At 39.1% G+C, this 12,763-nt stretch overlaps 1 protein-coding gene across 3 annotated transcripts in view; it reads left to right on the top strand.

The window, feature by feature from the left end:
• TASP1 (taspase 1) overlaps positions 1-12,763 on the top strand; it is a 170,645-nt gene that overhangs the window by 58,819 nt on the left and 99,063 nt on the right. For all 3 annotated transcript variants that reach the window (XM_019549122.1, XM_019549121.1, XM_019549123.1), the window contains 2 exons: positions 6,455-6,574; positions 7,348-7,426. In XM_019549122.1, coding sequence (XP_019404667.1) covers positions 6,455-6,574; positions 7,348-7,426 — 199 coding nt within the window. The remainder of the gene's footprint in view (positions 1-6,454; positions 6,575-7,347; positions 7,427-12,763) is intronic.

Genomic DNA, 12,763 nt, shown 5'->3' with positions numbered 1-12,763 from the left:
GTTTGAAATATTGCAAGAATTACCAAAATGTGACACAGAGACACGAAGTGAGCAAATGCTGTTGGAAAAATGGCGCCGATAGACTTGCTTGACGCAGGGTTGCCACAAACCTTCAATTTGTAAAAAACGCAATATCTGCGAAGCGCAATAAAGCGAAGCACAATAAAACGAGGTATGCCTGTATAATGTTGCTTTGCTGCAGCAAGACGTTGTTCATTTTCCTTAAACAAGATGTGGACCTACAGTAGTCTGAAATGGGTGATATGGATGCTTCTTGTATAACCCAAAATAAAAACTTACCACTGAATGGACCCATGACAAAATATTGCCAAAGAATTGCATAAGTTGTTTGGCTGTGGTTTTTAAAGAAGCCTAGAGCAAACTCTTTGTGCTTGACTCTGTATCCCACCTGCAATTAATTTCCCTATTATGAGCCAAACCTGGTAATTCATTCCAAGACTCTGAATTAACTTTTGTCCTAAATTCAGTTAATTGTTAAGAATTGTAGAGATTTCACTAGCTTTACTTGTGAAAGTACATTTTTTCCCTTGTTCTCCTACATGCTTTTTGGGACTACTTTTAATAATAATTACGGAAGAGTGCATGAAAAATAAGAATTCCTATCCCACTCTTTGAGTTGCAACCTTTGTGACCAGTTGCTGTCCAGCTGGCCTTTCTATGAAAGCCTTAAGATATGCACCTAAACCAGTTTTTCTTTATGGTAACTCATTGTCTCACCTCATGAAAAGTAGCTAAATAAAGCAAGGGTCTGCTTGCTGTTCAATGGTAGTAAGAGGTAGTAAGCCACTACAAAAGGGCTGATTTGGGAATTTTCCCCTTAAGATATTTTACAGAAGTACTGTAACTTCACCTTTTTAACCTTTATTGTATAAGAGTGGAACTGTCTTTGCCATACTTTATGTGATGACACTATACCACCATGAAACTATCATAGTTTCCAATCAAGTGCCTTTTTTTCAAATACTGCAATACATGATTTTAGTTAGGAAACTGCTTTAATTATGTTTTCTAATTTGTACAATTATAAACAACATAACTTCTCACAATTTTTTGACAGGAACTGCCCAGGTAATTGAGTTTTATTACTTTATTGGCATTGACTCTTCTGAGGCAGAGAGAGAATATAGAATTTAGGACTTATTTTTAGAAGTTGTGTTTCTATGCTAATTTAGATAAGAAGTAAAATGCACAGTGCAGTTTTGTTTAATGGCTTTTATTTTTTATAATGGCAATGATGCAGAGAAAACATAATTGTGATCAAATTTGAGCATAAACTTGATCTGAAATCTTAATTTGACTGGAAAGGCCAATTTGTGTATGTATTGTCAGTTGCAGTTTTTCAGTTCAAGCTGCATACTGTTTTTAAACTGTATTGAGAGTGAAATAGCATGTGTCATAGTAGTCTCTTCCATTATCCTCTTTACATATCTTTACACTGTTAGTTTTTTTAAAAGAGGGATGTTTTTGGTTAGGATGTGGTGTTCAATTAGAAGTTATCTCATTGTTGAGTTTTGAGAGAGATATTTGGCTTTAGCATCTCACCTGTGGAAGAAATTGTAAATTAAAACCTTTTAAAAAGATGCATTGGTTTGAACCCTTGTTGAGGGACTTGGTATGCACTTTTAATATTTGCAAAGCATTCATAATATATATTTATTTTTCTCATCACCCTTTCTTGATGTGACAGGATGGCATTTATTTCCAGGAGCTAACATTGGGAGAGTAAGTTAGAGGTGTGTGTATATATGTATGTGTGTGTATGTATGTATGTGTGTGTGTGTGTGTATATACGTGTGTGTGTATGTATGTGTATATATATATAAAGTATGTGTGCGTGTGGTTTTTTTCTCTCTTTTTCTGAGTGCCCAATTTGGGATACAAAACACCTGGTTTTTTCTGTGTAGTATGTAAGGCATACCTCTCTCTACTTTTAGCTGCAACTGAGAATGCTTGGGACTTGCAAATAAGACCCAGGGTCCTGGGCATACATAAAATAAAAAACTCAGTAGTGACCACCTGTGAAAAGTTTTCTTTATGTGACTGGCATCCAGGTTGTAGCCATATTGGTCTAGATGCAAAAGGAATCAGAACTCGTAGTAAAAGTGATATCTTTTATTAGTAAAGGTGATATCTAGTTGGTCTAATAAAAGATATCACTTCTACCATGAGTTCTGATTCCTTTATGTGACTAGCCTGGCAGAAGTAGGGGTCGAATCCTGGCCCCAGGGAAGTATTTAATTTCTGTAACCACTTCATTTCCTGCAATCCTAGGCCTTGTTCACTGCAAACTTAGTTTGTCCAGTAAGTGATGCAGGGATCCCACAAAAACCAGCTTCCTCTCTTATGTGGACCTTGATTCTGTCCTCTGAGTGACGTAGAGCCTAGGGTGAGATTGTTTAATTGAAGACTGGAGTGTAATCCGTCTGCAGAGGAGGCCAAGTCAAGGTAGTCCTGATAGCTTTAATTCTGGTTATTTTTAGCTTAGGAGTGCCTTATTTTTTGAAAACTTGATCTTTTAACAAAAGTGAATAGAGAAGAAAATACCTACATTTGAAACTTGTCTGTCCCAACCACATAGTCGGTCCAATAAATGACATCAGCCACAAAAAGCCTTACTTCTTGTACTGAATTTCCTAGGTTTTTCAAAATGACAAAAAGGAAAGAAAATTCCATGAGGTATCATCCAGCTGACACCCGTGTGGTTTAGCAGCAGTGCTGGAACCTTTGGATGAATTGCATAGGCTGTCACTTGAGGTAGCTAAGTAATAGATAAGAATATTAAGTTGTCATTTTTTTATGTGGCCACATCCTCCAGAGCAGTGTTTCCCAACCAGTGTGCTGCGGCAGGAAAATGTGCCATCAGAAGTGAGCGGGTGTGCCGTGGAATTTTGCCATGGCAATGAGCTACAGTGGATATGAGGATGAGGAATGCCTTAACAGGTGTGCTGCAGAAGATGTTTATTAATGTAAGTGTGCCTTGGCCTGGAAAAGGTTGGGATACACTGCTCTGGAGAATGAGAAACACACTTAGCTAGTGGGTTACTTAATAGTAGAAGAATGGCAGAATTCGAGAATCTTGTTTTTCATTTCAGGCTTGGAAAGGAAGCAGGTTTATGGACTTTCCTATCTCTTCCACCTTCATCCTGTATCGTGGTCTTCTCTGCCTCTTTTTTTTTATGCCCTCCTGTTGCTTATCTCGGTCTCGGTCTCTATGTCTGTTGTAGTTTCTGTATCTTAGGCTTCCCAATTCGTGTCCCTGTCCAATTGCTAAATTCCTCTTTACCACTTTTTAGTTCCTTGTATGAGCTCTCTCTTTTCTTGGGCTTCTTGGTAACAGATAAACAGGAGTCTGGCTTTATTTTTTTTTTTCTGAGCCCTGTACTGCGGGAAGTGCAGTTGCTTTCTGGGAATGGGCAGTACTAGGACTCATGAAGACCTAAAGCATGCTCAGTGAAGACAGTCTTGAAGGGACTATCTTCTTAACTAGGTTTTTATTGAGCGTCTGCAAACTGAGATTTTTCTGAGACTTTTAACCTGGTGTAATGTGAACAGGTTTTCACCAGGATAAGGAAACTTCTGTAAAAATGCTAATAATTGAGGTGTGGAGCTACTAATTGTTATTTTCTTTGTCTTTTAAAGACTTATTTTCCCCATTCTAATATCATTTTAGAGAGAGAGAATTTGATAACATTTTGAAATTAAAATTTGATTTTTATAACACCCTTTTGTGGCCTTCAACAAAACAAGCTTCAGTTTCCCTTCAGACTTTTCCAACCCAGAGAATGTTATGGGGATAAATGCTCTAATAAATACGGTGAGGGTAATTTGAGGTACTTACCTGACTCCCTTCCACCTCACCCTTGCCTTGTTTTCTTACATGGATGTAGGTCCAAAGAGCAGAGTTGGCTATAGTTAGTGCTGATTTTTAGATGTAGGAGCTGGTTCAGAAATAACAAAGTGTGGGTGGAAGAAAGAAGCTGGCTGTTACTGGATGGGAGAGGAGTGAGTTGCTTTTTTTTTTTGCTCTCAGGGGTGCCAGTTACGGGGGCGAGTTGTGTGCTGTACAGCCACAAAGAGGTGCTGAGTTAGTTTTGACAGTGCCACACTGATACTAAGGCAAGCAAAAATATATGACTAAAGCATTATCTAACATGCATATCTTCATTTTCAGGAGGTTGTAAATATTGTGGTAAACGGATTAAGCCATAGTTCTTCTGTACCACAAAATAAATCTAAAGTGAGTAAGCTTTGGGACTGGATAATTCGGGGATTTTTTTCCTTCTCCATTTGGATCCCGGTCCTGCAAGCACTCGCATGACTAGCTTCATTGAAATCAGTGAAGCTATTTACCTGGATCTGTTTAAACAGGAAGGAGAGTATCTGATGTTAACTTATGTCCATGCCAGGAGGCTAGTAACATAATGTCCCTTTTAATGGCTATTTTTTGTAATTAACTGGTAGACTTTCTTAGTGCCTGGGCAGACAAGTATATCCATTTAAAGGGGAAGAGGGTTTTTACTGTGGTTCAGCTGGTTCCACTGTAACTGTTTGCTTGTGTGCTCCTGTCCTAGAGGGGAAGTTTAAATCAGGGTAGCATAGCCCTGACTGAAACATGATTCAGTTACAGCAATGCAGCTTCACTTATTATGGAATAGCAGCAGACCTATGGAAAAAGTAAAGTGGATCACCTGATATGTTCTTGCAAGCAGCAAGTTGTCTTCCTCTTCTCGCATTTTAAAATAGCATATTTTTCTGATTTATACATTGACCCCCACATTTTAGGAAAAAGCACTTTTTCTACCCCCAAAGTATCAGTCAATACTACAGACCGATCCTTCGACTGCTGTTGCCATTTAAAAAAATCCTTTTAGAAAATAAAATAACCAGGGAAAGGACCTAAATAAAAATCATCCTTTTTTAACAAAGATAGCTTTGCCCAAATGCACTATATTGTTTACAGCTAAAAATTCATATCAGTATGTACCAAGACAAGTAACTTCTGTTGTCATTCTGAATCGAGACAGCCCAGAGTTTATTAAAAAGCCAGATTTGAATTGCAATTCTAGATTCAAACGTCACAGGACGCAAACAAGCAAATTGCTTTTGTCTGAGGGGCTCAAAATCCCATTTTTCCTAGCTCTTTGAGGGATATGGGGTAGAAAAAAGTGGGTGGTTGTATTTACATGTTATGTGCATGTATCAGCTTAGATTTGACCTCTGCTGCAAGCGTGAGGAAAGCACATTCAGCCAACTTTGTGTTTTTTAAGAATGAAATAAATTATCTTTGTAAGTATTTTAAATTTAACCTCAGACACTTTTTTTAGCTTAGCACTAGAAATTTTTCTGAACTTCTGAAGTATATCCAACTCCACATGGTTTCCTGCCAGCTCACCTGGTGGGCTCTTTCCTGGCTCCGTCATTCTACATGAAGAGTGGAAGCCTGATCTTGACATTGGGCTCTTATAGCTTCTGAGCTCTTATCATGACTGCTTCACACTCCAGTGAAGCAAACCAGGGAGAGCCCCAGGAATTGTTAGAGTAGTGATGATCTGAATTACTCAGCACACCTGGCCCTTTTGTGTGTGACTTGAGCCTTTTGCTGCCATGTAGGAACAGGTGATCGTGCATGGCACCTTTTAAGGACTACAGTGGCTGGCCCATAGTGTCAGAGGTGTAGTAGGGCATCACACCCAGGGCAGCTGTGATACATGAGGCAGCACCAGATGCTGCAGTGCTGATGGGTGGTAGTGTGGTCGGCCACTGCTGCAGCAGCAGTTATTTTTGCCTTCTCCCAAAAAGATGGTGCCTGTCCCAGTAGCTCCCCTCATTTATGGTACTGCACAGGGTCATCTGTGCTAGCATTATGAAGGCAGAGCAGATGACCCTCAGTGGCATGCTTCAGGGTGGTGGAGTAGATGACTCTGCTGTAGCTGGCTCTTAAAGGTGCTGAACAGGGTCATCTGCTCCATGCAGTAGTTTTATTTCAATTATAAGACTTTTTCCCTCTCCCCAACCCACAGATTAGTTAACTGCAATTTTTTATTGCTGCTTTTGAGATGGGGATAAAGGGTTGACTGACAGAACAGTATGTTTGCATGTCTGTTCTTAGTGGACAAGTGGTTATCACTGTTCAAGTTTGTATTAATTAGCATCTTTATTCATGTAAGCATTCAACTAGTGAATTAACACAGAGGTTTGCATTACCTTCACATCCCAAGAAGTTCTGTTTAGATTTTGTTTTAAGCATGTTGCGGCAGTCCACAGGACATGTATAATATGGACAGCATCAGAGGCAGCTTTGTTCAGTAGAGCCCTTTGTCAGCCATCAGATTTTTCCGAACACTAATTTGCAAGCTCTAAGAATTGTGATTTGACATTAAGCGTTTGTTAAGAAGCTGTTTTTAGTAGTTATTTCTTTTTGTATGTTCTATAGGAGAATGACTCAGGAACACTGGACACAGTTGGTGCAGTCGTTGTTGACCAAGAAGGAAATGTTGCTGCTGCTGTCTCCAGTGGAGGTTTAGCTTTGAAGCATCCTGGAAGAGTTGGTCAGGTGATTAGTTCCAGTTTTTTTGAAATTACAGGAAAGTAGCTATAACAGTACAAGTTTTAAACTAGGCAAGAATTGTGTGGTAGTGCACTACCACTGTATCACTCGAATGGGAAGATCTCAGTCCTCTGTATAGGAAATGAAGGTGCTTTGTTCTTGGTGACATTCTAAAAAATTTTTTTATAAGTGTTGCGGACTTCACTCTGGACCAGGAATAGCAAGTATGTTGTATATCAGAATGCACTGTTAGAAAAACTGTTTCTCCCTACTTGTATATTTTTCCAATAAATATCCCAAAAAGCTTAAAAGGAAACACTGAAACTCTGAAATGCTTAGATTTTTTTTAGATAATCCTTGTTTAATACAAGTATTGTGGAAAGTGTGGCCTTAGTTTAATCCAGTAGCCCACTTTTGTGTTGCCCCACAGTTTCAGGACAAATGCAAAATAAATGATTGATGACTGGAGGCATAGGAATTTTGAGAGACTTCAGGAATTTGTAGCACATAGTGCAGCTGGTGGACAACTGGTTTGTCCATTTTTGGTGCTGTCCTATGGGTAATCATCTTTGGACTGTCCATAGGATTTTTTTTTTAACAGAACAGTGCTTTAAACCCCCTCCCCCCCCTTAAGTCCTGTGTCCTTTCTCCCCTCCCCTATGCCATGGTAATTGGACTTATTTAAAACCGGTTCCTTTATTATCCCACGTAATAACCCTCCTTTCTTTAGAAACCTGGCTGAGAACTTCAATTTATGAAAGATCAACTTCTTTTCTCAGGCAGCTCTTTATGGATGTGGTTGCTGGGCTGAAAATACTGGAGTTCTCAATCCTTATTCCACTGCTGTGAGTACTTCAGGTATTTACTACTTTTTTTTATAAATATTTTGAACTGCTGTTCAATTTTCTTCTATAATATATTTAAAACTTCAAAACAAGCTAGTTATTAAAAGTTGTTCCTGGGCTATATTCTCTTACAACCCTTGAATTCAGCTTATTGGCTACTTAAAATCTACTTAAGTTTGATATTAGGCCATCTCTCTTTCACCCCTCCCCACCCCAACCATATGAGAGGATTTCCAGTACTCAGTTTCTCCATATCACTATAATGTTGAGGGAATGTGTTTGCTACTAGAGATGAGCTATTGCACATCTGGCTTCTAGCAGCAGTTGTATGGATTGGTGGGTCCTTCCCTGTCAGTACTGTTCTTTGGATTATAACCCAGTAAAAGCACCATCTGTTCTGTGGGTAGTTCCATAAATTCCATTTGTTTTCCTCCTAGATCCTAGTGTGTTAAGGCATTTCTACAATGTATACAGAAAGGCCTCTATTCTACCACATGCTGTCCTTTTTATTTTTATATTCTTTTCCCCTTAGGTGGAAAAGACTAAGTAAAGTATTATTGGTACTGTTTCCTTCGTGATTGCACAAATAAGATGAAGTTCAGGTCTTCATCCTGATAGTGTTCTATTCCAAAGTGATATGTTTGAGCCTTCTCCCAATGAAGTAGTTTGTTACTAATGGATTTAGAAGGTAAAGCTATTATACCGTATGTTGATAGGGCTAGCCTTTCCCACAGTGTTTCTGACTTGTTAATAGTCCCTTGATATTTAAGCTTCCTATATGCATTTTGATATGTTCTAGACCCAGATAAACCAAAACTGGTATTAATATTCCCTTTGGTATACTCTTGAAATAATACTGTTATATGATGGCATTAATTTTAACAATTTACCCTTGGTGAAATAGCTGGAGGATAGCTGTACATAGTTCATTCTCTAATGTGTGTGTATATATAATATAGCACAGTGAAAAATGTTGAAATTATGGAGTATTCCAGTGAATGTAAAGCAGGAAGGAAATCGAGTTACGTATCTAATACAGATCTTATTTGAAATGGTGGAATGACATTGGAATGATTTCCATTTTGTTGGTCAAAATGTTTTCATCTTTCAAACATTCTGTCTTTCAAATAAAATGCACAAATGTTTTAAATAAGAGGAAAAATTAACTTTTCGTCTGCATGTCTCCCAGTCTTTCCTATAGACCTGGGCCATCCAGTGGGTGGCTTGTGAGCCACATGTGGCCTGGGAAGGGTTAAATTGCATCCCCTGGGATCCCATGTGGCCACTGCTCCCTCCCCTTACGTTGCTTCAGCTGCAGAAGTAGCTGGGGTTTCTGGGTTATCTTTCTCTCCAGCTTCTCCTACCCTAGGTTGGTGCAGCCCACAGTACTGGGGACCCTGCACTGTAGAGCATCTGTACTGGAGGAACCTGCATCTGGGGCACTTGGGGCAGGTCAAGGTGTGCAGTTCAACAGAGGGGAGGGGGTATGGAGGGCATATGGCATGTGGCCCTGGGACCATCTGGCCCTTGCTGGTGCGGCTGCTAGTATTGTGGTTCTTGGCTATATCAGCTTTTAAATTGCTGCTCTTGTTTCCTAGTTGGGTTGTTTCATAGTTTCTAGGGTTGGTGGAAAGGGGAAACCGGCAGAACTGGGCTGGGGGAGGCTTTCCCTGAGCCTGCTTTCTGGTATTACTGGCTTCTAAATTGCACCAACCACTGCCCACTTCTCACAGCGGGGATCCTGGTGGGTGAGGAGCTTGTGGGGAGCAGCTGGCGGTTGGTTCTCTCCTAGTTTTAAGGGACGTCCTGGAGCAGCTGCTCCCTGCACCTTCTCCAGACCAGGGTGATTCTGATCTCAGGAAAGCATGGGAGATTTTCTCTCCACTTCTGTTCCTCCTGGTCTCAGGGGAAAGTGTGCAAATGTTCATTCTTCCAGGAAAAACTGTCCCCCCTCCCCCCCCCCGGACTGATTTCTGCCTGGTTGGAATCAACTTATTTTTCTCCCAGAACTGCCATTGATGGTCCAGAAGAAAAAAACATGAATGTTTGTACACCTTGGGTTTCTCCCAGGAGAATGGGAATTCTCCCACAAGAAACTGAATGTTTGTACATAGCCTAGACAATCTCCTGAGGTCCCTTCCATTTTGATTTTTTTATAATTATATGAGTAAAGGCAAACATTAGCGCCTCTGCTCTGAACAACTGTTCTGTTCTTTCCTCCTTTTCATGTGTTCTATATTTGCTAATTTTCCATGTTCACTTTTTTCTTTTATGATAACTTTGAACAAGTTTCCCCTCCCCTTCCCCCAGACATGATGAAGACCTAACATTTGAGGAAAATGTGGATCTTGGAGGACTGCTGTTTGAATAATGGGAATTGTGGAGATGTCTGGCATTAGCTTCTCCTTCTATTCAGAAAACTCTTGTCATATATGAAAGACTACAGATATTTTGAATAAAGCCAAAACTCACTATGTATGACACCACTGTCATGCTGATACTGAAACAGGACAAGAAATAACACTGAAATAGATTATTCAGGGAAGGCGGTTGTAATGATTTGGATTGGTGCCAATAATGGACCTGACATGGATGTCATATGTAATGTGACATCCCAGCATACATGAAATGGAAAAAGAGGAAAATTTTAGATGTGCTGGATAGATGCAGTAAAGAGTGACTTAGAACAACAAAGTATAAAGATTAATGATGATGAAGTTGAGGGTAGTGGTGGATGAAAGCATCATTGCTGTTAAGTTCGTTATTATGTTTGTATACAGCAAAATACGTTGCAAAATTCAAGAATGCCATTACAGAGTTAGTGGAGATATGAAGAGGCCATGTACAGTACAGATTTAGAATAATATTGAGGGAACTATAATCTCATGGGTCTGCTGATAGATGTGGAACCCCCCCCCCCCCAACAGTGCTTTACCAGAAGAGGAAGTGTGTTAGTTCAACGTGGCTCTGCAGCATCTGCATAGGTTGGGTGCTGAAGCACCCCCCCAACAGTGCTTTACCAGAAGAGGAGGCATGTTTGCCTAATGTCTATGTAGATCATGCACTTCAGCAAGGCTATTTAGTGCTTTTATCTACTAGGGGATTCAGTGTTGGAAAGAAGTGTCAAAAGCCCTGAGGAATCACGCAGTCTATACAGACGTTGGATGAGCTGGGTCAAAATAATGCACTGCCTCTTCTGGGCATCTGCTGTGCTTGGTGTGGGGGAGCACCAAGCTGAAAGTAGAGCTTTTGGGGCTGAAAGTAGTGAGTTCTGGTGTGTGTGCTGGGGGGGGGGGTTCCCCACATCTGTAAGTAGCCATAGACTGTGTTACATTTTTAATCTTTTTACAATCTCTCCTGTATTTCAACCTAGCTTAGAGTATTCAAATTTTTTATTGCTATGGACTTATGTTGTTCATTCAAAATGTTCATTTCTGTACTAGTGTAGGGAAACGTGTGGTTGAAGACAAAGGTAGCTACAGGTTTTGCTACTCAAGGAGTACAGCTTATTTCAGTGTAATAAATGCTTGTGTATGTGAGTTAGTCCCATTGAACTAGAAAGGACTGCTCATGTGTTTAAGTGTTTGCAGGATTGGAACCGTAATTGTTAGTAAGCATGTTTCTGAAGTTAGAGGTTGTTTGATGAAAAATCAGAGGGCCCCTTTATTTAATTTTCCTAAGTTGTTCTTTACAATGGCCAGCTGGATTTGTTGAAGCTTCTGCAAGTGCGAGCAAGCATTCTAATATACTTAAGGAAGATGTCTGGGTTTAATGATGGCCTTAAATAGAAGTCTCTTTATGCTGGGACCAATTTTTTTAGTGGTAAATACTTTAATAGCTATTTATAACTACATTCTTTATGATGATTCAAATCCTTTAGTTCTAGCTTGCATGACATTACATTAATAGCAGTTTCAGTTAGTTGAAATAGACTGCTGATGGTCTATGAAGCATAGCCATCTGTTTACTAAATGATTTGAATTTCGGGCTAGTGGTGTTTAATTAAACGCTTGGTTTTGGTTTTCCTTTAAACTGTTTGTGTGATAGAAATGTTTACAGGAAGTCAGAACTCTCTTGTAATCTGTATTATTCTTTCTCCATTTTCAGAAGCTCATAAATTGTATTCTAAAATAAAAGATTATGTTCAGTGCCGCTTTTAAAATATATTGATGTCTGACTCTTGTTTAAAATATGATCATGCAACAATATGAGCAATAAAACTGATTAAGGGAGTTTGAAGAGACTGACTTATGAGGAAAGATTAAAAGCACTAAATGTATGACTTGTCAGGGAAAGGGAAGAAAACATAACCGTTCTGCAAGTGTTTGACTGCCAAGGAAGGGAACTTAAGGTAAGTAGAATAATCAACACCTATGTTTTTAAATTTCATGCAACAAAACTCCAAGAACACTGCAACATGAGAGTTAATGCTAACGGATAGTGGAAGGGGAATTAAGGGAAGCGTTATCACATGATAAATTTAAAAGCAAACTGTTCCAGGCCCTGTAATGGGCAGTCATAATTAGCTGGAGGGGCCAGATGACCTTAATAAGTCTCTTATTTAGCCTATATATTGGTCAGCTTGTGAACTCTGCAAGAGAGTGATAACATTTAGAATGTACTTAAGATATTTGCCAAGCCAAATTCTGTCCTGTACTATAAAGCCCACTTCTATTAAATTTTGAAGACATTGGCTTAATGCTTTAGGTAATGGTAAACTTACTACAGTAAACTAAATTGTAAGTGCACCATTCAGTTATGGGGTAAGTTACCTTCCATGCGTTATGGTTTTGTAACTGTTCATATCTATAACATTGTTTTAGAATTAAGAAGCGTAGTCTTGTATGGAATTAATTTCCCTTCATTGAACTATGCATTTAGTAAGTATAAAAACAAAATATGGATCGCATTAAAAGGAAACAGTTGGAAGTTTTAACTAAGTTTAGCTTTTCTAGGGGGTGGTGTTATGAGCTGTACGGTCAAATAATCTATGAAAATCAAATTGTATTGTTAGAGGAGTGAAGGTGAGACGCATATTATTTAAAAGTGGAAAATGTATTTGCAGCATTTCACTTTTAGACTACTAATTCAAATTGATACTCTTGATAATCGTTAGTAGCCAAAATTCATTAGAGACTAGAGCATGGAAGCTAAAAATTTGAAATGACCCAAAACCTAATCTAGCATGTTTCCCTTTCTGTAGTTATAGTACTTTCCCCTTGGAGTCAGATTACATTGGTAGGAAAGTTTTTGAACTGCCTGTCTCTTTCTCATTTTTGGAGAAAAAGAGGCCTTCATTTTCCCACCTTCTGATGAGCATTTTCTAAACACAACCATCAACAGTATAAGT

This window comes from Crocodylus porosus, unplaced genomic scaffold (assembly GCF_001723895.1).
Source record: "Crocodylus porosus isolate Cpor-Errol unplaced genomic scaffold, CroPor_comp1, whole genome shotgun sequence".
Lineage (NCBI taxonomy): Eukaryota > Metazoa > Chordata > Crocodylia > Crocodylidae > Crocodylus > Crocodylus porosus.
This window is presented reverse-complemented; position numbering and strand designations above follow the sequence as displayed.